The 24,293-nt window shown below is 43.6% G+C and overlaps 1 protein-coding gene across 1 annotated transcript in view; it reads right to left on the bottom strand.

Moving 5' to 3' along the window:
- Positions 1–23,519, bottom strand: part of scfd2 (sec1 family domain containing 2) — a 128,027-nt gene extending 104,508 nt beyond the window's left edge. Inside the window, exons 1-3 of the mRNA XM_083970636.1 lie at positions 22,599–23,519; positions 21,074–21,242; positions 5,243–5,370 (exon numbers count right to left, since the gene is read on the bottom strand). Coding sequence (XP_083826762.1) covers positions 5,243–5,370; positions 21,074–21,242; positions 22,599–23,412 — 1,111 coding nt within the window. The 5' untranslated portion in view covers positions 23,413–23,519. The remainder of the gene's footprint in view (positions 1–5,242; positions 5,371–21,073; positions 21,243–22,598) is intronic.
- Between the last annotated feature and the right edge of the window lie 774 nt (positions 23,520–24,293).

The following is a 24,293-nucleotide window of genomic DNA, read 5'->3' as shown; positions in this document are numbered from 1 at the left end:
GAACCAGCACCAGATGTGGGAGTATTTCCTGTTGGACTACATGGCCAATGTTTTCTTTAGCGAGGCCAAACACATGACTAGAAGAGAAACAGACAAAAGACAAAAATGGAGCAGAAAAGCTTCAGAATCCTGAATTCAATATGGAGTCATGGCACTTAACGACAACACCGCTTTTTTTTTAAACTGACAAAATCTTTGGATGTTGAAATATTTTCAGAGGGAAAATTGGGGGGAAATCATCCAGGGAAACTCGTACATAAAATAAAATAAAAAGAAACACTCTCTCCGAGCAGCTGATAAGCAAACCTGACAGCAAAATAGATTTCTACGAGCGGGGCCTGTTGGGAAACAGACTTTCCAAAGTGAACTGAAAGAGTCAGTGTGTGTGTGCTGCTCTGTGGCATCTTTGGGAAAAGTGGAACAAAATGTCTACAAAAAGGGAATCAAGTTTCTTTGCTGAAAATAAAGTATTTTTGAAGAATAAACTCCAGTCCAGACACGTTTGAAATCCTGAAAAGCTCTATTGTGAACATATCCAGCCATAAAAATCCAGGCGGCATAACCAAGGTGCACTGAGCTTGATGTGCCAACCATAATTCAGCGCCGAAACCAGGAAATAGGTCCAAAGTGGAGGCCAAGCATAATTTTTTTTACCCCGAGAATAGGCGGCGAGGGAAGGTAGTAAGGTACGGCGTGCAGCGGAGGCCAAATGCAATCAGACTTCACAGTTCAGACGGACCAGATGAGTCTGAGTGAGAAAATCTAAGACACTTAGGAAAAAAGCAGGGGAAAAAAGAAGTTAAAACAAGAAAGCCACACGAAAGCCTGCTCTCCATTACACAATCAAACAGCTCTGGTACAAAAAAAAAAAGGCTCGCTCTTATCTGTGTCACTAAACTTCCCTCAAAAACAGCTCTGCGATTCCTCAGGCAGCTTGTTGCCAGATGCAAAATGAATCTCGGGCAGAAGATTTGTCAGCTGAGCTCTGGTTTCAAACGCTGCAGTTTCTCGCCGTAAAAGAAGGCAGGACTGGAAAGGTTCTTATATTCAGACTAATAAATTACAGAATGCATGTAAGACGACGCAGCGCTTTGTAACTTCATTGACTTTTAAATGTCAAAACTTTATCATTGTTTGTGGAATTGTTTCCATTTGGGCAAATTGGATTCAGTTTCTGAGTAAACTCTAATTCCTGGGGTCTGAAAACACCATGAAGTTAAATATATAGTCGTTTATCATTTTGTGCTGCGATGCATTTGAGTATCATATACAGAGTAGACAATATTTGTAGTTCAGTGAAGCGTTCAGTGGATTAGGGCAGAAGTGGATTAAATATGGGTTTATTTAAATCAACCGTACCTTGACCCATATCTTCTACCTGTCTGTTGTGATGAGCAGCTCTTGCACCAAAGCTTTTAGCTATAATAGAAAACACTGCACTCTTTGTTGGCCTTTTGCACATCACCTAAAGAGGGTGGAGAAACCTGAACCCTTTGGCCATTTTAAAGCTCTTCTGGGTGCATTTATTACGGGATCGGCCATAAAACAAAATCACATTTTCAGTCCCGTGCTATAAACAGTCTGAAGCTGCTGCCCATTTCAGCCCGATGTGCAGAAGTGGCAACTGAGGCTCAGTCTTGATCAAAGTCCTGAACAATGCAAAAAAAAAAAAAAGGGGGCCAAGGGCCAACAATGATTTAGTCCTGTTGCTGGAAGATGACTTGCATTCTAGGTGCTCAGGGTTACCCAGAGGCTAAGTGATGTCTGCTGTCAGCGTGGAGCTGCGCGGTGGCCCGCCTCAGCAGCTGGACTGACTCATAAGTAATTCTACATGGACGGGGGACACAGGAAGGCTGAGAGACTTTTATTTATGCACTCTAAGAGGAGGAAAGTCCTGGAACTTTTATTTGTGGGTGCATGTTGGGGCCCCTTTCAAGAGTGTACAGTAAAGGAGCAGAGAGCTGTCTCCTGTCTCTGAGATCTGTCCTAGAAATGTTATCTGCTCAAACTCTGTGTGAGTGATGTGGGGATGGAAATATCACCTGCACAATGAACCAAGCCTGCGACAATGACACGCTTCAAATTCTTTGTGGGGGTCGAGTGGTTAAAGGGATAGTTCAACATTTTGGCAAATTGGCCCATTGCCATAATCCCTATAGTTTTAGGGGTAGGTTCGTGCAAGCTGTTTTTAGAACGGTGGAGCAGAGCCGTGAGCTGCTCAGAGCTACGCTACGGAGGCTAATGGGATTTCTTGGTTTCCCTCATCAAACTCATCAAATACACAATCCAACAACTCCACAACGCTCTGGTGGACAAGTTGTGACCTGCACATTCACCATGCTATGAGATAATAACAGAATGTTACGAGGCCAAATTGTTTTTGAGGTAAATTCATGAAAACCGCTGATGCGCTTTCCCGTCTGCGGCAATTTTTCGGCAAGCAGTCTCTGCATTTGCCTCAAAAACAACTCTGTCTGGTAACGTTTCGTTATTATCTCATAACAGCTCTGAGCAGCTCGCGGCTCTGCTCCGCCGTTCTAAAAATAGCTTGCACCGACAATTAAAGGTAACAAACCTACTCCTAAAACTATGCAAAAATGCCCCAAAAATATCTAAAAAAAATAAAATAAATTGGAGCTGCATTGCTTTGAGCTAAATGCTAATGCCTGCATGAGAACATGCTCACAATGAGCAAACTGGTAGAATGATTATTACCATGCTCATATGTCAAAGTCTAGATATTTGCTCTCAAACCTAAGTTTGGCACACATTTAACTTTTATGTAAAGTGAGTGTCAGTTGCCAGAAATGATTATAATTCACCCAAAGTGGGACATGATGTCCTACTGTATTTGATGGGAGCGTAGCCAAAAGTAGAATTTAGTCAAAGCCACAAAGATGAATCTGTTGATGGTGCTGGAGGGAAACCCCCGTCCTCATTATCTGGATGTTTCTTCCAAATGTAATTGCAAAGTGAAGTGAAGGACAGACCAACCAGCAGAGCAACATTACCATTCCTGGGGTCATACCATCTAAGTGACTAAATATCATATATCATATCTATGTGTGACGGCTGATGTCATACTTTAAAACAGGACAATAGACAAACTACTGAAATTGTATGTATTCTGATTAAAGATGTGTTCTTCTATTCCTTTTGAGACATGCAAATGAAAAAAAAAAGATTTTAACAATCTGCATGAGGGGACATTTCTAATGAAAGCATGATTGACAATGATCATTTCACCTGCTTATACTGTAACATTATAATGATAGTCTTATATGGCCAAAACATGTTTATGTTGTCCTAACAAATGACATTTACAAATGACTCTGCTTAAATTACATTCACTAACATTACAATTACAACTAGGCCTACTTAATAGAAAAGTCCATGAATAAATAACCAAAAAATGCAACAAATCATAATTTAACTGTGATTTCCGTTCTGGGAGTATCTGAATACTTATTTAAAACTGTTGACCATTTCATTGACTCTAAACAATGAATAATGAATGATGAAAGCAATCAGTTTGTCTGCTTTGAGTCTCACTGTTAAAAGCCCAGAATGCATCACAGGGGGAGAGGCCCTGTCAGCACCTCTCATTTACACTGTGGTATCAGTGCACACAGAAACTGAATAACCTCGCAGTGCAAACACATGTGTGCATGTGCACATGCAGATGGACAGATAAACGCACGTTTACGGACGATGAAACCAAAGCTGTCTCACTAATTCCCTGCTAAGAGCAAAAACACCCAAGATAAACACTGGACTCTCTGTACAATCACATCTATACTCTATACACTCTCTCTCTCACACACACACACATACACACACACAGGGCAAGGGAATTTCATCATCCCATTGTGCTCTAAGAAACCTGACGGGTCATACTCAGGCTCTGAGAAATGGATTATTTTCTCTGTCTCTCCCTGGATGATTTTATCCTGTTGAGATGAAAAAGAAGCCAAGTTGGGCCGTTGTGTATATGTGAGAACACAGAGCGCCGTTACTACACTGATATACCCTATTTTCTCTCCTGATCTGCATAAACCTACCACAGTGAGACCGTGCTGTGGAAAAAATTCTCCTCTCCTAGAGAGTGAGTGGGCACGTCGGGAGCAGATGGGTATTAATACTAAGGGGTTTTGTGCTCCTGGGTCCGGGCCGGTCTCAGCTGAGCCAGAGCATGATGGATTGAGAACTCGGCTGGTGGTGCTGGTGGGTAGGATGGGAACTGTGTGTGTGTGTGTGTGGGTGTGGGGGGGTGGGGGGTAGCGCTGGGAGCTCAGGGGGCTTGGTGGAGTCTGGTTCTCTGCCAGTGGGGTATAAAGGTTCAGTGTGTGAGGGGTTTGACAGCGCACCCCCTCCTTCTCTTTTCTCTCTCTCTCTCTCAGCAAAGAAATGAAGTCAACGGGCTGTCAGTCAGCAGGCGGCCGGCACTTTCCCCTGTTGCTCCGGTCTCTCCGACCTTTTTTTCCTCCCGTCTTGTTTTTGTGCATTTGGCCTGAATAAATCCAAAAATGCCGCGGCCCGCTGCAGAATCAGAGGGACCGCTGTTTAGCATAAACGTGTGAGAGCAAACCACCGTGTGTATGCAGTTTTTTTGGCAAAGTGAGCGAGGGAGTGGAGTGTGCGTGCATGTGTGTGTGTGTGTGTGACCTCTCCAACATATTACACCCCGCTTGTTACGAGAGACAAGACCTTCTTTACCTTTTAGATTATAGGAGCTGAGGGACCGCAGGGCTCCTCCCTCGTACCCCCCCCCATTCTGCCAGATGCTAACCTGCGTATTAAGCCCTGTGTTCATGCATGTGTGTGCGTGTGTGTTTGTGAGTAGTCAAAAAGGTGAACGTGCACGAGGGCGCTGTGTACTTGTGCATGCGTTGGCTTTATTTTTGCGTGCCTACACATGTTTTCATCCCTCGCTGCTTCATTAACAAACAACAAAAGTTTTGGAGAGAATCGTGTGTGCGAAGCAGCATGTGTGTGTGTGTGTGAGTGTGTGTGTGTGTGTGTGTGTGAGTGTATGTCGTAGAGCCAACATGTGGTTCAGATTTCCTCTGTGGCCACATGGGCAAACACACAACAGACTAGAGATGGTGTATTTCTAGATTTCAGTAGGAGGCGCTATGGTTCTGCACCAAAACACTACACACGCACACACACACACTGTGTGAATGTCTCTGTGTTGTATTGGATGGGAAACAAGGTGTGTGCTTTGTATGTTGCATCATACCCATGCTCATCTTGATTGGCAGCTTCTCCTTACTGGCTGCCTCCACCAGATGCCGTCGGACCTCCATCACCCCCTCTTTGTGTTTGCTGGTCAGCATGGCCTCCCACAGGGTCTGTGCTGCAGGGGACCTGATGGGGGGGGGGGGGGGGAAGAACAATCACACAGGTCAGCATCAAAGGCAAAAACACGACAATAAAAGTGGCGTGATGATGATTTTCATAACTAGAAATCAGCGGCTGCTGTTGCTGCTGTTTGCTCAGAGCCTGCGGGGCCTCCCAGTGTAAACATGGACCACAACGTGGACGTGATGGAGCGCTCATCTGGGTGATGGAGAGCCTGGTGGTGACTCCCCTGTGGGACCCCTCACAGGAAAAAGCAGAGAGGGGGGGGGGCATTTAGGAATGTTCTCAATCCACCATAAAGGGATAGTTCAACATTTTGGCAAATTGGCCCATTGCCATAATCGCTATAGTTATAGGAGTAGGTTCGTTACCTTTAATTGTCAGTGCAAGCTATTTTTAGAACGGCGGAGCAGAGCCGCGAGCTGCTCAGAGCTACACTACGGAGAGATTTCTTGGTTTCCCTCATCAAACTCATCAAATACACAATCCAACAACTCCACAACGCTCTGGTGGACAAGTTGTGACCTGCACATTCACCACGATACGAGATAATAATGGAACGTTACCAGACAGAGTTGTTTTAGAGGTAAATACAGAGACTGCTTGATGAAAAACTGTCCCTGAAGGCAACGTGCATCAGCGGTTTTGCATGAATTTCCCTCTAAAACAACTCTATCTGGTAACGTTGTGTTATTATCTCATAGCGTGGTGAATGTGCAGGTCACAACTTGTCCACCAGAGCGTTGTGGAGTTGTTGGATTGTGTATTTGATGAGTTTGATGAGGGAAACCAAGAAATCTCATGAGCCTCCGTAGCGTAGCTCTGAGCAGCTCGCCGCTCTGCTCCGCCGTTCTAAAAATAACTTGCACCGACAATTAAAGGTAACGAACCTACTGCTATGACTATAGGGGTTATGGCAATGGGCCAATTTGACTAAATGTTGAACTATCACTTTAAAATGTGCGTGCCAAGATTCCCGAGGACTGCTCAGCGCAGCGCCGCTCCGACATCAGTGACACTGCAGCGGAGCGCGGAGACCGAGGCTCCTCCTGATAGCATCTCAGTCCCCTGTCTCATTATCCGCTCGGTTATGAAACACTGTGATCCTCATCTCTAATGGGAGACTGAAGACGAGGCATGTGTGTGAGACCGTTACCATCTGCCATGAGCTGTGGAAGCAGCTTTTAGTCTTCCAGCGAGAGAGACACAAAGAGCGTCACCGAGGACCTTCACCGTCATTAACTTCACACAGACTGACACTCCGTCCCCCTCTATCTGAATTCAAACTCTGATCATATTTTACTTCACTGTCTCTGATGGTCTCCTCTGAAAGACTCTTGCCCTGTTAGAAGCACTGACACTTTGTTGCTTAGATGAAGGGACGACATCTTTGTCACTGCTCTGACAGGCCGACATGATCCTCTGCCTTCTCTCAGGAGTGACCAGACACTGGACGTAGAGAGAGACAAGAGAGACAAAAAGGGGTTTAGGACACAGAGAGAGGAGAGGTAGGAGGGAGCTGGTTGACAAATCCACTCTGTTTTTCTTTTTTTTCTCCTTTTTTTTTTTTTTGGGGGGGGGGGGTGTTGTTTTTTTTTTCTTTAACTTTTTTCTTCTCTCGCCTTTTCTCCTTTCTAACTGCTGCCATGTGTTTAATATCAGATGTAATCTGTTCCAGACCTTGGGCTGGGGCTAGATGGAGAGGAGAGGGGCTCACACTGGGACGCCCGCCATCTTCACACTAGAACCAGACACAAAGACCGGCAGACACAGCTCAGCCACGGACTGACAAGAGTCTGAAACACTGATGCAGTATGAAAAGAAAAACATTTGAAGAGAAAAAAACTAAATAAAAATTGGTATTTCACAACGATCTGTTTGTTTGCTTCGACTGACATTAAGAGGAAAGAGGCAGAGCGGGGCTGCTATTGGTCAAGAGCGGCGACGCGGTGTCATTTTTTGGAAGAAACACCTCTTGTGCACTTCAAGAATTTCTCCAATTACGCACATCTCAAAGTCCCACATACTTGTCATGGCTGAAATACCAATAGTGTGACTGGACCATATGTGAGCAGCCGTGTGTGTGTGTGTGTGTGTTTGTGATGTTGTGCACGCATGCATCTGTATATGTTTGCACACAACCCCGTGCGTCCTGTGTGTGTGTGTGTGTGTGTGTGTTCTCGGAAGACGGAGGGAACCGAAGAAATATGGTTCTCATTTGGCTGTTTGCCCACGCGGCCCCTCTGCCGGCCCACTCCCCTGACGCTTCGCCTGGGCCATTTGGTCAGACAGAGGTGGGGGGGGGGCAGGGTGGAGGGGGGATGGGGGGTTGGAGCAGGGGCTGAGGGGTGAGGTTTATACTGGCAGGGTGTGAGACGGGGTCCGTAACCAGCCAGGAACCCTGTTGAGTAACTACCCTACTATTGAACAGGGGGATGGGGGGGCGCTGGGGCAGTGTGTGTGTGTGTGTGTGTGTGGGTGTGTGTGTGTGGGGGGGGGGGGGGGCGCGTGCTGGGCCATCTGCGAGCGTTGAAGTGTAGCGTGGCTCTCTCTGCTGAAAAGGCTGCAGACTTCAGGGGGCACTCTTGTACTTGACTTGTGCACACACACACACACACACACACACACACACACAGCCAACAGTCTGGGTCCTCGGCTCGGCTCGGCTCGACTCGGTGCGGGGCTGAGTGGGGGTGCGTTTCGGAGCCGGGGAGTGTGGGGGCGTTTGTGGACAAACTGAATTCCTGTAGATGTGTAATGAGTGTTGTACCATTAAAAGGCAGTTAAGTATCAAACAGTGCAAACTTAAAGGAAGATGTGGTGCACTACGTGTAGGAATGAACACACATGTGGCTGGTTAAGTGATGAAATCCCTCTCGGCTGCGTCCAAGTCATTAATGAGCGTGGGGGTGAGGAGGGGGACAGTTTTTCCTGGAAGAGTATGATACAGCAAAAAAGAATGGCTCCAACCGTTCTGACTCAGGGTTTCTTACATTTTTTTCTTCTGTGGGCCCCCTCATCATTCGGTCGAACATGCGTGTGTACGTGGACTGGCGCGCTTCACTGTTTATTTCTTTTACTCTGACTCTCAAAGTGAGATTAATTCATGAGATGATTCAGAACCGACTCACTGTACATACATGTCATTCATGAGGCCCCCCGGACCAGTGGAGAAAATGTCTAAGTGTTTCTTTGACTCAACTCTTGCGGTGAACTGCCATCAACGCAATTGGGGTTTTTGGTTCAGATTTCAGATGTACAGTAAAAAACATACATTTGTTTCTAGTGCACAAAGTACGGAGAATGAAATTTAAAGGTTCAGCAACAGTCTTTTCCCAGGATGCATCTATATTTCTCTGTATAAGTCACTTAAAGGGATAGTTCAACATTTTGGCAAATTGGCCCATTGCCATAATCCCTATAGTTTTAGGAGTAGGTTCGTTACCTTTAATTGTTGGTGCAAGCTAGACAGAGTTGTTTTCAAGGTAAATTCATGCAAAACCGCTGATGTGCATTCCCGTCGGGAGCAGGTTTTTGGCAAGCAGACTCTGCATTTACCTTTAAAACAACTCTGTCTGGTAACATTCTGTTATTATCTCATAGCGTGGTGAATGTGCAGGTCACAACTTGTCCACCAGAGCGTTGTGGAGTTGTTGGATTGTGTATTTGATGAGTTTGATGACGGAAACCAAGAAATCCCATGAGCCTCTGTAGCGTAGCTCTGAGCAGCTTGCGGCTCTGCTCCGCCGTTCTAAAAATAGCTTGCACCGACAATTAAAGGTAACGAATATACTGCTATGACTATATAGGGATTATGGCAATGGGCCACTTAGCCAAAATGTTGAATTATCCCTTTAACATGATGTTGGAACAAGAGAGCCGATCTGAATATCATACAAAGGTAAACTGGTTATTTCTGATAAAACAGGACACTGAATGAATTTAAAAGGGGATTTTTTTTGAGTGGCAGAAATCTCACGGATCAATATCTTAACATGTCTCTAAATGAAATGAAAATGATCCACAGGGCCAGATACCAGGGTGATGTGATTTGAACTGGGGATGGAAGGAACATTTTTTCATTACTGTGTCTAACTTTATAGCTTCAGGTTGAATTTCAGATTAAAAAATGTCTCTGAACATTGTCACGTTGTCATTTCATGGTTCATCCTCCATGATATGGATGCAGCAGCACAGGGAGAAATTGTTGATAACAGTGTTGATATGCCTATCTGAGGCGCCTTTGATCATCACCATGTTGTTCACAGCAGTGGGCTGAGGAAAGATATTTAGGATTGTGCCTCTCAGGCGACGGCTATAAGTGACAGGTGAAGTTTGTATAGGGGCCTAATGCAAAAATAAAGGACTTAAAGTGTTATTTAGGGGGTAGGGATGCACGATAATTCTTTTTCCCACCGATCTATAACTTCCTGCTTCTCATAACCAATGCTGATTACATTTTTAATAGTTTATATTAGGGATGCACATTAACTATTGGTACAGATAATTATCGGCCTGATATTTGCTGATAATTATTATATCAGATAATGACATCTTTTGCCGATTAGAGAAAATTATAATAAGCCAACACTGTCTTGATTTTGCTCATTTTCAGTCTGTTTGCCCCTTAGATTGTTGAAACAATAATAAATGTTGATTTTTGAAGAGACGTAACTGTTTTTGTTTTTGTTGTGATTACAGTGGTGATGTTGGTTTCATTCTTTAAGTCAGAGGCAGAGCTATAATGCTAAATTCATCTTTACTCACTACAGCTTAACCTTTCTTAATCATTAGGTGTGTACAGTATATAAACTATTTTAAAATGTTACCAGTTATTGGTATCAGCATCAGTTATGACAAAGCAAGAAGTTATTATCAGTTATGGGTATCAGTGGAAAAAAAAGAGTTATTGTGCATCCCTAGTTCCCTGAGGAAAAGAAAGGGAGTAAAGACAAAGAACGTCTCTGGTAAAGATGAATTAAACATTACAGCTCAGCCTCTGACTTAGCACAATAATATAACCAACATCACTACTGTAATCACAACAAAATCAACATTATTGTTTCAAATCAACTCAGGGGGCGAACAGACTGAAAACGAGCAAAGTCTAGGCAATGTTGTCTAATTATAATTGACTCTAGTAATGTCATTTTTGGATTTATCTGTGCATTTCAGCCGATAATTATCAGCCAATATTGGGCCAATAATGATCTGTGCCGATAGTAACTGTGTATCCTTAAATTAGGCTAAAAAAAAGACATGCCAAACCAAAAAATTGATTTGGAAAGAAAAAGCATCTTCATTTCCAGAAGATATTCCCCAAAAGAGAGTTAGGAATCGGGCATCACTCAGAGATAAATCACTAACCATGGAGCTGTTTGTGGTAGAACACAAATACAGCATTATCTATCATAAAGTCTGAAGCATGCATAGCAGCATGATTTAAGTGGTTGCTACAGTGACAACTTCTGAGGATCATATGGCATTTCCGTTTTTTATGTGTTTATCTATATTTGTAGTTATGTCACAATTATTACTTGTTTATTCCACATCTGCGACCGAACCTTCGCCCAGATGCTCTTCCTCCATTCATCTTGAAGCAGTTGTCGAGCTCAGAAACTGTACACCACAGATCAGAGCACATAATTATCTGATGCCACTTCTCCGTGTTTGTCAGCATCTGTAACAACCAGTCGCAGACTCGCAGGCCATAAACTACAGCGCTCTCCGGTGCAACTTAACGTAACATTAATCCAATCAAGAGCAGCAAAAACTTCACACTCAGCAGAGTGCAAACCGAGCCTCTAAATCATTTCCCAGTTACAGATGATTCAGATGATGTGTGTACTTTCCAACAGGCCTGCATGTACCCAATACAGCCGAAGAGAGAATCGTGCAAGGTCAGCCCCATTCCTCTGTGACGTATTAATTTATAGAGTGTGTGGTTAATGGGGCAAAAAACACTGTTGGTTTCCTGTAAACATCCCTATGCAGCACAGGACATGACATGAGAGTGGAGCAGGGGAGTGGACCAAAAGCAGACCTGGCCTTGAGTGTCTGTGTGTCCTGGCAAGAGGGACAAATGACCCAGCGGATTTATGGAGAGACAAAAAAAGGAGGGAGAGGAGTCCTGCAGGAAGTGAAGGAAGGAGGGGAGATACACTGTAAAAAAATAAAAAATAAAATAGAAATCAAACACACCAACACAGACATAACAGGAGCTCACACTGACACTGATGGCTATTACTCAGGAAGGACTCCATGTTTACTTTGAGTAGAGTAGGGGAAAAAAATCATTAAAGCAGAAGTAAGCGATCCGGTCGTTTTGGCTAATGCTGCGTTTCAGGCAGGCTTTTGAAACCGTAAGTTACGGCTTCAAGTCACGACTTACGACTTTGTAGCGTTCCAGGCAACCCGTAACTCGCGTTTTTCCGACCTGTGAAGTCGTACCAGTTCGATCTGGTACGTGAACAAGTTACGGGTTGCCTTGAACGCACCATAACTTCTTGTCAGCCGACGGAGTTAGCAGCCCCCGCCCTCGTCATGGATCTATTGGTCCTCGTCCCTACGTCACCACATTCACGCGCATCCCTTGGCTGCACACACAGAGAGGACCGCCCCTTCATGCCGTCCTCTCTCCTCACTGGATAAAACTTGTAGGATACAAGGAAAGTTTTCTCCTCGGCTTACAGCAGAGCAGAGTGACTGACAGACCCGTGTTTCAGACCAAACACTCTATGTAAGTGATTGCCGTCGGAGGATATAACTATTTAAGACTTATATTAACACAAACATTCCGCTTACTTCTGCTTTAAGTCTAAATTTTCAAATAGAATTTATGTTTTAAATTAAACTCCAATTACAGCATTTAGAAAGCAATGACATTAAAGGTTTGTTCAGTAAAAAGCAGGTATATCACTCATACAGTGATTCATAGTGAAAGCCTGGAAAAGCTCCAATTAATAAATGAAGAACTACATAAAAGTTGATCTTGGCTGCAGTTGAAGATCAAAAAGTGAAATATTGTCAGTTCTAGTAAAGAGCATGGGGGTGGGGGGTAACACAGGAGTCTTGTATCTTTGGCTACTTTACCATTTCAAACGGAAGCCAGCGGTGGGAGCTCTTTGAAGGAGCGGGGCTGGCGGATGTAAAGTGCCGTCTCTTTGTGGCAGTTTTATCATCTCACTGAACACATGCCCACACACACTTTTCTAGGTCTATGCTGCTGAGCGGTGGCAAAAAAAAAAAAAAATCAAATCAGGGAGCGGAAGACGGCGTGTAAGACAGAATAGGTTATGTTGTCTGGGTCTTGATGATGGAGGAAGAGGGAGGGCAGGTGCACGTATCCTCCATGATTGATGCACTGTGGGTTTCAGGAGAAGATAAGTTCTGCAGCGGAGGAGAAAAACTGAATTAAAGCGTCAGAGGAAACTGAGACAAAACACCAGAGATAGACGTCGGCGGGGGGTGGGTGGGTGGTGGTGGATGGGGGGGGGGGGGGGGGGGGGGGCGCTGAAGGATTTGCGGCTTAATCACTGGATCTCTTACACTTGACTCGCAAAACTTACTGATATCAACTCTTGTCTGCAAACAACTGAAGCTTGACCTTTGGGGTAGGCTGATAAAATCACTGTGACAAATGATTAGATGAAAGTCTTACCCTTGCAAAAACACACAGATATGGCTCAGAGGGGGGCGGGGGGGTGGGGGGTATGGTTCTTTTTTTTTCTTTTCTTTTTTTAATGATCAGAGAAGAGAAGTTCCCCACATGAAACTGTGACTATTTCAGTTTGATCTTCACTCTGATTTGAAATGATATTAGAAAAAAGAAATACAAGACAAACTGATTTTCACTGATGGCAAAGTTTTATGGGAACCAATTATCTGTAGCCATGACACACAGGCAGGTTCAGCTTACATGAGACTGTAAGAATTAAGTTCTCTTTAAGATACAAGAGGATCCTGTTTGTCCAGATTTAAAGGACAATTCCGGGCAAATTCAACTCGGGGCTGTATTTCCCTAACATTTTAGGTCTAAAAGAAGGAATCTGAAGATTTTCAGTTTAATTGCTCCTGTTTTGCGGTAGTTGTGTCTGTCCCCGCATCGCCACAGCAACGATGAATAGGAGCGGATGGAAGTTCCGCTGCTTAGACTGTTTACATCCCTCAAAGCCGAATTTTTTTTCCACAGACAGCGTCAGATGGCGACTCAAACATGCATCGAGAAGTTTGTTTACTTCAAGCAAGTCAAGAGTTGATATTCCTGTGTCGGAAACGGGAGCTTCTCATCGCTGCCTTGGCGATGTGGGGACAGACACAACTACCGCAAAACAGGAGCAATTAAACTGAAAATCTTCAGATTCCTTCTTTTAGACCTAAAATGTTAGGAAAATACAGCCCCGAGTTGAATTTGCCCGGAATTGACCTTTAATATGCTGTGTACAGTGTTGGGCACGCTACTTTAAAAAGTAATTAGCTATGGTTACTAGTTACTTAAGTGAGTTAATAACTGAATTACTACATTATAAAAGTAACTAATCACCAGGAAAAGTAACCACCTTGATTTAACTAAGCTAATTGGTAAGAGCCTCCCATTGGATAATTACTGGATGATTTATTTTTTTTTTTAATTATGATTAAAAACACCACACCCAATCTTAAACAACTGTATTCTATACTTTCACTTTCTCGAATATAAATCGAGTTCAAATAAAATGCAGCATATAAAAATATCTGAGCCGGCGCATCTTGATTGACAGGGTCGCCAGAAATTTGTGATGTCAAAATGGGGCCACGAGCCAAAAAAGGTTGGGAACTACTGCTTTAATGGGTGTATTATTTTGTGACGGGACTTCTTGAGTCAAGTAACGGCACATTTTATATTATAACAGGGGAAACAGTAACTTTTTTGATTACTCGTTACTGAAAAAAGTAGGGTTAATAACGGCGTTATTCCCATCACTGGCTGTGTACCACTGTTCAACAGAGTAAAAACAAACCATCCGCTCCTGAGAACACAGTCAACAGGCAGCCCTGTGTGGGAACTCATGCTATACTGTAAGTAATGAGAAGCTGTTCTCCAGTCTATAAATCACTAGAGAGACTTCATCTCCATTCAACTGTTTGTGCCACTGTTCACTGTCTAAGTATAGGAAGGTAAGACAATCTCTCCCCTTTAAGGCATCGTTCTCATCCACCCTTCTTCATTGTTGCCGGGGTAAAAACAGAGCTTGGCTGTTTTCAGCTGTCTGTCATTTGCTCTGTCCTCTCCACACTCTGCTATCACTGTTTCTTTTTGTTTCCTTTTTCCCATATGGTCTGAACTCAAATGAGTGTGCATGGTTTTTTTTTTTTTTTTTAATTCATGCTCATATTTCCCAGCTGGGACAGAAATAGGTGTTTTCCCTCCTTCCCGGTGGTGCGCATGCAGGATCTGCCAGGCAGATTTGAGGGGATGGCAGCCGTGCAGTGTTTTCTCATGGCAGGGTGCGGTCGGCTGCTCTGCCCTAGCTGGAGCTCAGCGGCTCCCGAAGCGGACCCCAGAGCACCTTGGCCACCCGTACTGGGTTCTGCCCACATGAACACACACTCCTCACCGCAGGATGGAGGTCCAGGGCCGGCCAGATGACGGGGGTGCAGGGTTCAGGCTCAGACTGAGGGAAACTTGGTGCCCTCAGTCAACGAGGTCCATAAGTCCTCCTCGGGATCAAAAGGGCTGTGCAGCCAAGCACAGCAAATTACACAGACTGGGCTGGAAGGTACCTGACCACAAACACACACACACACACACACACACACATGGGCGCACAAAACAACACTTCCACTGCCACTTTCACTCAACATCCTTCTATATACAGCAAATGGTGCATCCTGGTACCATTAAATGGCTGGAGAAGGAATGCATAGTATAAGAGTGGAGTAACCAGAAACCTGCACAGGCAAAGTGTGCATGTGTGTGTGAGTGTGTGTGTGTGTGTGTGACACTAAGTACTGTACACTTTCTCTCTGGTATGATTACTGAAACCACAAAGTGAAAGTCAGGTTGTAGGATAAGGAAAATTCACACCGGGTTATGAAAGACAATACGACAATAATTGCAAAGTAAGTGTGGGGTCTTGCCGGGAGAGCTAGAATCAACAACCACCCACAGAATGTTTAAGACACGGTAATCTCCAAAAATATCCTGGAATTAGTGAAGGAAATATTGTACAAAAAATGGTCCAAATTAGGTCCGCACCTAATATTTAAAGGCTCGGGCCGGTCTACACAACAAAACCAAATCAAAACACGCTGTGGGTTTGGCCTAAAAATAGCTCAACAAATCATAGGTGTATAAACATCCAGTAGGAGGGGACTTATTATATAGACAATCTAACCACACAGTGCTAACAGTTTCTAGTGTTTTGCACAGCTCACATCATGCAGGGGAAACAGTCCTGAGGAGAGAAACATGTGCTTTTGTATATTTTGTAGAGGCAGGGCAGGGGGGGGTTGATGCATTAAAGGGATAGTAGCATTTTTTTTAAAGTGGGGTTGTATGATCTACAAATAGCCCCTAAGTACTTTAATTGCAGTAGAAGACTCTCTGCACTCCTCCCGTTAGCAACGCCAGCCCATAGCCCTGCCCAGAGATTTACAACATACAGGGCCGGAAAAAATTATATTATAGCGAACAATGGAACTGTGTATTTTTTTTTCAGGTAAAACCTCTTTTAGGCCGTGAAAATAGGCCGTTTCTTTGGGTCGGTTCACAACACTGTATGTTGTAAATCTCTGGGCAGGGCTATGGGCTGGCGTTGCTAACGGGAGGAGTGCAGAGAGTCTTCTACTGCAATTAAAGTACGTAGGGGCTATTTGTAGATCATACAACCCCACTTTAAAAAAAAATGCTACTATCCCTTTAAAAAAATGACATCTCCATGCATATACACAGCTTCGTCTTAGCGCTGGACAAAAACTGAGATGTGCAACTGTCGAGGGCAGTAAAATAAAGTGGGAACTCTGGGCTTATTTCTTCCTGTGCCTCGGCAGCACTTCAATCTCCTAAACATCTGTGATAAGGCTCAACTGGGCCATCTGCTCGGAGATAGAGCAGGCAATAACACTCCTGCTGATCCTGCTGGCTGCGATTAGACGTGTGCTCCGTTCAGACACAGCACCCAGCGCCTTTACTTATTACACTTGCCTCTTCTCGCCGCTTGTGTCCAAACACCTGCGAGAACTTTTCAATAACACACTTGAACCAGTCACCTAAATCTTCCAGGATAAGCTGTGGTGCAATATCTCAAAAGAAGTAGTTCATGAATGGACTCGATTATTACTTTTTATTATGAAGTGTTGTCATTATTAATACTAATGAGCTGCTAGACATATGAATTAATAAAGTATGTCTCTATTTCTATCTTTTTTCTGTCTCTATCTCTCTGTTTTCTCTCTCTTTTCTATCTTTCTCCCTATTCATATTTGTGTCTATCTGTTTCTATCACTATCTCTTTTCTACAGTATATTTATCTCTGTATCTGTGTGTCTCTTTCTCTCTCTCTGTTTTCTCTCTCATTCCTATCTCTCTCTCTCTGTCTGTCTCTATCTCTTTTCCATCTTTATCTCTATCTCTCTCTCTCTCTCTCTCTCTCTCTCTCTCTCTCTGTTTTCTCTCTCTTTTCTATCTTTCTCTCTATCTCTGTCTCTATTTATATTTGTGTCTCTATCTGTTTCTATCACTATCTCTTTTCTACAGTATGTTTATCTCTATCTCTGTATCTGGGCGTCTCTTTCTCTATCTCTGTTTTCTCTCTCTATTCTCTATCCATCTCTTTTCCATCTTTATCTCTATCTCTCTCTGTTCTATCTATCTTTCTATCTCTCTCTCACTGTTTTTCTCTCTCTCTATTTGTGTCTCTCTCTGTTTGTATCACTCTTTTCTACAGTATGTTTATCAATTCAATTCAATTCAATTAGCTTTATTGGCATGAACAGAAATGTGTTGTTGCCAAAGCATTGTACTAACTATTTACAAAGACATTTCAATATAACAAATATATATACAGTATTACATATTTCAATATTCAATAACAAATAAACAATATTCCATATAAACTACATTACAATAGAATTCAATACAAATAAATAATGGTGCAAGTTAAGATGTTAAAGAGTCCCTCAGGTTGTGGCAAGCAGTTACATACAGTATTTGGCTGCCAGAGGAGCTTATCAATTCAATTTCAATTTCAATTTCACAAGCTTTATTGGCATGACTGTCATTACAATATCTATTTATCTCTATCTCTGTCTCTGTGTGTCTCTATCTCTATCTCTATCTCTAGGCTGAGATTCTGGTCAGATTTGGTGCTGGGACCAAAACCCTCAGCACAGACACTGACCCCCCCCCCCCCCCACCCTCACCCCCCCAGCCTTTTACCCATCATCATACACTCTTTCCTAAAGAAAAACAGTGAGTGAGAAGAGCTTCTTGCTACGGAAGTGGGCGTGCAGTGTTGAACATTTCATCCATGTACAGACACAACTCAGCTGTGTTTGTGTTAGCGAGATGTTCAGAACAAACTGCAGTGAGTGGAGGTATGTGCATTAGTGGGTGTATGATAGGTGTCTGCTTGATGCGCCCCATGCTTGAGCCTTAGCTGCGTCCGAGGGGTCGGTGCAACCTGCCCCTGCTGTGCTCACATTATCTGCTACGGCGCACACTGTCTAAACAGCACTGAGCAGAGAGAGCTAAGCCTGGTTCCATTACAACAGAACCTCCCACCTAGCTGGGAGAGAACGCTCGCCGCCTGCGTTCGGCGTCTGTGTTGAGCCCGTTCATGAACTCAGAGGAGTCAGACATACTGCATGACAGCTCCGGCCACAAAACTCTTCTTCTCAGTCAAAGTCTTTTCCTCCTGCAAAACCACATGAAGGGGCAAAGCGGGTGTGGAACACATGATGTAGGAGGGTTAATCCCTGCCATGTACAACAGCCCCACCGCAGGCGCCCGACACGTGCATCTGTACGGCCAAGACTGGAGGCAGGCTTCACTGAAGCACTGGCACATAACGCTGGTCATGTGCCACTCAACCCACTCAGTGGGGGGCGGCTGCTTGGTGAGAGTGTGTGTATGTGCAATGGTATGTTTGGTCAGGTGGAAATGTATTTGAAAAAAATGTATATTGTGAACAACGGGTGGGTAAAAATGTGTATGTGATCTGTTGATCTCTACTTTAGTTTTGACACAGAGGGAAACAAAAACAAAACATATTGGGTAGAACAATCAGGTGGAGCAGTGGCACAGTGGTTCACACTGTCGCATCTCTGCAAGAAAGTTTTTCGTTTGAACCTGCTGGGGCCTTTCAGGTTTGTTGTTTGCAAGTTCTCTCTGTACCTGTGTTAGTTTCGTTCACGTCCACCACGTCCACACTAGGGCTGGGACGATATGCTTTGCATTTATCTGCACACAAACACTGTAGGAGCCTATAAATTAACGTACTCCATTATAAAGTGAACTTAAACCCTTTTCAAAACCTGTACTATCCGTATGTAAAAAAGGCTAACAAATGCACAATATTTCAAAAAAAAAAAAAAAAAAAAAAAAATTAAATTAAATTAAATTAAAAAAAAAAAAATTCGTCAAAAAAGATATTGCGATATTTATGTGAATCGATTTTTTTCTCCCACCCCTAGTCCACACTGGTTGATTGGTCACTCTAAGTTGTGGTAGCAGTGTTTGTTTGTTTCTACGTGTCAGCCCTGGACTCACTCTCCACATTTCTCCTTGCAAAGTGTCAGCTGGGACTGGCTGCAGCCACCCTGTGCCCTGACAAGGAGGAGCAGTATGGCTCATGGTTGACAACACTTAAAGGGACTACGAGGAGTTTCGGAATGCAAAGTGTTTTCAGACTACATTTCCCATGAGCCTCTGTGCGCACGGTGAAATTCTTGGACCGGCGTAAGACGGACGAAAGTGAAAACATTCGCCAAGAATGTTTACATTGATCAAGAACGAAAGTCGGAGGTTGGAAGACGATCAGATACTGTCGTAGTTCCATCCATCAACAATGCCAACCAGCGATCCGGTGGGCAGCATCCGGGAAACCCAAACTAGGAAATGCTGGGCGAGTCGACCACTAAATAATAATATCAAAATAACTATAAAGACAAAACTATATATTTATCGAAAATGGATCCATTAACAAGTGTGGGTAACGCACTATCATCCACATTACAATAATATGAGACTCTTTTATAACCAAAAAATAACTCCTCTGTGTCAGTTTAAAGATACTATCCCAAGCAGCTAATTTTTGGCAAAATTTTGGCAAAATTATAAAAATCTGAGTATATCTGGTAAGTGTTAGATAGTAATCAATGACATAAGTGATTTGACATATTAATGACGAAATTTGGTCATCTGTAAGGAGCAGGGGTCAAAATTTGGCCGACCAATTAGTCTCAGACAATTTTGGTTTGTTTGGTCTGTCAGTCAAACTGCCAAATCATATAACCGCCATCTACGTTTATGTGACACGTTTGTGTGGAGGACTGTGATACCGGGTCTGAGGCTCTGATGGCAGGTTTGGTTTTCAGCAGCAGTGTGGACGGCAGAGAGCCTCCACTCTCTCATTTATCTAACATCACAATCAGTCCCAAGCTGTTTAATGACAGTAATCTCCTGCATAGTTGCTCTGCTCTGTGTTACTCCGATCAGAGCGGCGTCCCTAGCAACGGTCTGTTTAACAGTTTTGGTGATTCCTGATTGGACGGAGGGGGTGGGTGCTTATCAGTTGTGCAATTTGAAAAAAAAAAAAAAAACATAAGTCCAGCCGCCTGGGGTGGTAACTTTAATTCACTCTTTACCAAACAAACCACCTAAAACTATTTGATAAGTAAATGAAATGGACTCAGATTTAACAAAAGAAATCTAACACTGGATTCACAAAGTTGTGAATCCAGTGTTAGATTTCTTTTTTACATGCAGTTTAGACTCTGCAGTCAACCTGAGCTGCCTGCACTGGGATTCTGAGAGGAAGCCAGTGCATATTTATGTACTATGAAATTATTTTGACAGGCAAATGACTCTTTGTGAATACCGGGAATATGACTTCATAATAAGAAAGTGACTGCTGTCTGCAGCTATGTACAGACATAGTCCACTACACATAAAAACAGCAGGACGTCTCCATGGCAGAAACGATCACCTTTAATTAACGCTGAATGAGCTGGTTGGGTATTTCCCTCTATCTCTACTGTAGTTTCCTGCACAAACACTCAAATAGGAAAGTTTTCTCCCAGAGGAAAACGTTCATATGAACTTATCACTGAATGCTTCAAAAAAACTGTATGTAATCATGAAGTAATTATCACTGGGGTAGAGAGAAGAAATTGCATGCAAATGTGCTCCACTTGACATTAAAATCACTAATCAGTGTGTCTAATTATAACACCACCATAGCTCAAGATTAAGATAGGCCATCTATAGGGGCGTACGTCTGGAAAACAAACTGCTCCACCTTAATGTTTGCACCTTGATCATATATCTGATGTCATATTGGGATTCTAAGTCAAAAAAACATGCACTATTAAAATAATGCACCTGTAACTTTTAGTGGAGTCATAGAGATCCACTGACGGTTTACAGTGATCTTTGTCCTGCAGAAGTTTCTGTTTCTATAATAATGGTACTAATAGTGGCTATGAATGAATTCTGAGATGTACTCACTGGTTTTGTGCGAGACAGCCGGGGGCCAGCGTGTTCTGGGAGTGAGCGGTGCGCTGCAGACTGGTGAGCTCCAGCATATCCACCTGTACGTCTGTCACGTGACCAGGTAACGGTTTGAGCACGGTCAGAATCTTCTCTGCCAGGTTGTCACCATGGTGACCAACAGCTCCTGGAAATGAAGACATGGAGATTAGAATTTAAACACCTCTTACCTTTCCAGAGTGTGATAACTGATACACCGAAATACACCGATCAGGCATAAAATCATGACAACTGACAAGTGAATTACACTGAATAACACTTCATCTTGGCACATGTTAGTGGGTGAGATATATTACGCAGCAAGTGAACATGTCGTCCACAAAGTGTTAAAAGCAGGAAAAATGGAGAAGTCTAAGGATTTGATCCAGTTTGACAAGGACGACTGGGTCTCTCTCATGTGAAAAGCAGCAGCTCTTGTGGGATGTTCCCGGTCATTGAGACACGTGGGGAGAGAAGGCTGCATGGCCCGTTTGGTCCCATCCAACAGACCAGCTACTGTTGCTCAAACTGCTGAAGAGGTTCATGCTGGTTCTGATAGAAAGCTGTCAGAATACACAGTGCAGTGCAGTTTGTTGTGTATTTTGCAGCAAAAGGGACCAACACAATATTAGGCAGGTGGTTATAATGTTGTGTCTGATCGGTGTATCTGCAAAATGTTCATTTGTGTAATACATAGTGATCTGAGAATGCTATTTTTGGCTATGATTAATATAAATACAGGCAGGGTTTGTATATGCAGAGGCGTTGCAACAGGCAGCTGGAAGGGGGACCCTAGAGATAGCTGACATATCAATATCAAAATCCATATCAATGACAAAACTTGAAACCCGCTTTGACACCACAACAATCTCCCTAATGGGGCCCAGTACCTGCCAGCTTGCTAGTAGGAGGGGCTGGTGCCAAATGCGTGTATTTACAAATATATGTTATTTACATTATGTAAGAGCAGATATTATTTTTGTTAAAAATAAAATTATTATGTTTTGAGTCATCAATGGTTTTGGATTAAAGCAGAAGTAAGCTGAATGTTTGTGTATAAGTCTTAAATAGTTATATCTTCCGACAGCAATCACTTCTATAGAGTGTTTGGTCTGAAACACGGGTCTGTCAGTCACTCTGCTCTGCTGTAAGCCCAGGAGAAAACTTTCCTTGTATCCTACAACCTTTATCCAATGAGGAGAGAGAACGGCATAAAGCGGCGGTCCTCTCTGTGTGTGCAGCCAAGGGATGCGCGTGAATGTGGTGACGTAGGGACGAGGGCGGGGACTGCTAACTCCATCTGCTGACAGGAAGTTAGCCAAAACCACCGGATCGCTTACTTCTGCTTTAATTAACGGTTAATCTTTGTGGCTGGGTGGGGTGGTGGTGGGGGGGCCTGGGTCCACCAGAGTGTCTAGAAACGCCCCTATGTATATGACATGTTCACAAGCACATATAATGGTGTGTGTGACACAATATAGTTCAAAGACTAGGGAGATTTCACCTGTAAGATCCATTGTCCTGTCCACAAAGATGATGGATGCTTTATTAGGGGCTGTTTTCCTCCGATTTTTTGCTTGAGGGTGATTGGCCAGTTCTCCTGCTATGATGCGGCTCATGGGACCCACAGCAAAGCTCTCTTCCCGGGTACTTGTAGCTTCAAACATGGCATTCAATGCTGAAGTCAGGGATCTGATCTCGATTTGCAGCTCAGAGGGGAGCGCGTGCACATCCACATCCGCCAGGTTTCCAAACCTCTTCTTCTCAGGTCGCTTGGCGTTCAGCGCCTCCAGGTCAGGGGCGAGCAGGGGGAACAGGTGGGCAAAAGTGGGCGTGACGTGCAACTGCTGCGACACGGGGGCGAAGACCACCGGCACGTGCATGACCTCGGACGTGTAGTTCATGTTTCCCATCCACTCGCACAGCTTCTCCTCGAACTGCTCGAACACAGGGGTCCCATCCATTTCTGCGGTGACGTTATTGGCGAGTAGGTGCACAGAGTGGGAGACGGTGGTGATGACAACACAGTACTGGAAGTGACTGAGGGCTATGATGTCTTTAATGATGTCCACCGTCCTCCCCTTCAGCAGAGTGCTCACCACAAACACGGCTTTGGGCTCGTTGGCACCGCACGCCTCGAAGCTGGAGAACTGCTTCAGGTTCCTGGCTCCCGCTTCCAGCAGAGCGGCGGCTCCTCCGCTCCAGTGGAGGACCTCCGCACACCTGTCATCCATAAACACCACCGCTTTCTTCACCTTCGACAGCACCCTTTCCCACATCTGGAGCGGGAAGTGCGTGAAGTCCTCCATCGACAACATTTTAGCAGCTACAGCCGTCAGCTAAATGCAGAAGGAATTCAAAGACGCATTGAAAATGATCAGCTAACTGTCAAAGTAACAGCTCAAACAAAACAAACACACGACACGAGTCTCTTAAAGGTGACGTGGCAGACGCGCGTCGCGCCGTGAATACGTCACCCGAAGCGTCAAGTTGTTGCTATGGCAATAAGCAGCCTGTGAGACCGGGAGACCAACCGCTAAAAGTGCTGGAGAGAGTACATGTAGGTAGTTTGTTCTTAAACAAATAATAACCTAGTCCCCACAGTCCCCTGCTTTTATTATTAAACAGAGATGAATGAGTTGAAGGGAGAGCCAGTTCTTGAAAACATGTGAGTATCCATTCACTTGTAATATTAGAACATATTTGATAAAAGTGGTTAAGCAAATTGCAGTTGGTTAATCCAGTGACATTTGATGTTACTTACATATAAGATATTTGACAACGATTTATTTGAGTCCTGGTTTGTTTTTAATTATTTTTTTCAATTTTGAATTGAATTCAGACTTTCAACATTATTCAGAACACAAGAAAAAAAAAATCAGTGTTAATTTTAACAGACTAACCGCTGTATGATAATGTTTGTTCCCTTCATTTTCGACATCATAGCTGACAGCAGATAGGCTGATACAGTCAGCAGTATTTTAACCCTTAAACAGGCAGGAGGAAAATGAATTGTGAAAATAAATCTCTTTTGAACCTAAGTAAAACATTCCCATCGATTTTCTTTTTTTTTCTTTTTAGAAAATCTTGTGTATTTTGGTATACAAAGAGTCAAAATGATAAACACATAGGTAATTTAAATTCATGGGGAGAAAATAGCCTAAGCATTATAGTTTTTCCTGGTCATTTGAGCTGATTT

The sequence above is a fragment of the Trachurus trachurus genome, assembly GCF_905171665.1.
Source record: "Trachurus trachurus genome assembly, chromosome: 4".
Lineage (NCBI taxonomy): Eukaryota > Metazoa > Chordata > Actinopteri > Carangiformes > Carangidae > Trachurus > Trachurus trachurus.
Note: the sequence above shows the minus strand (reverse complement) of the source record. Positions and strands in the feature narration are given on the sequence as shown.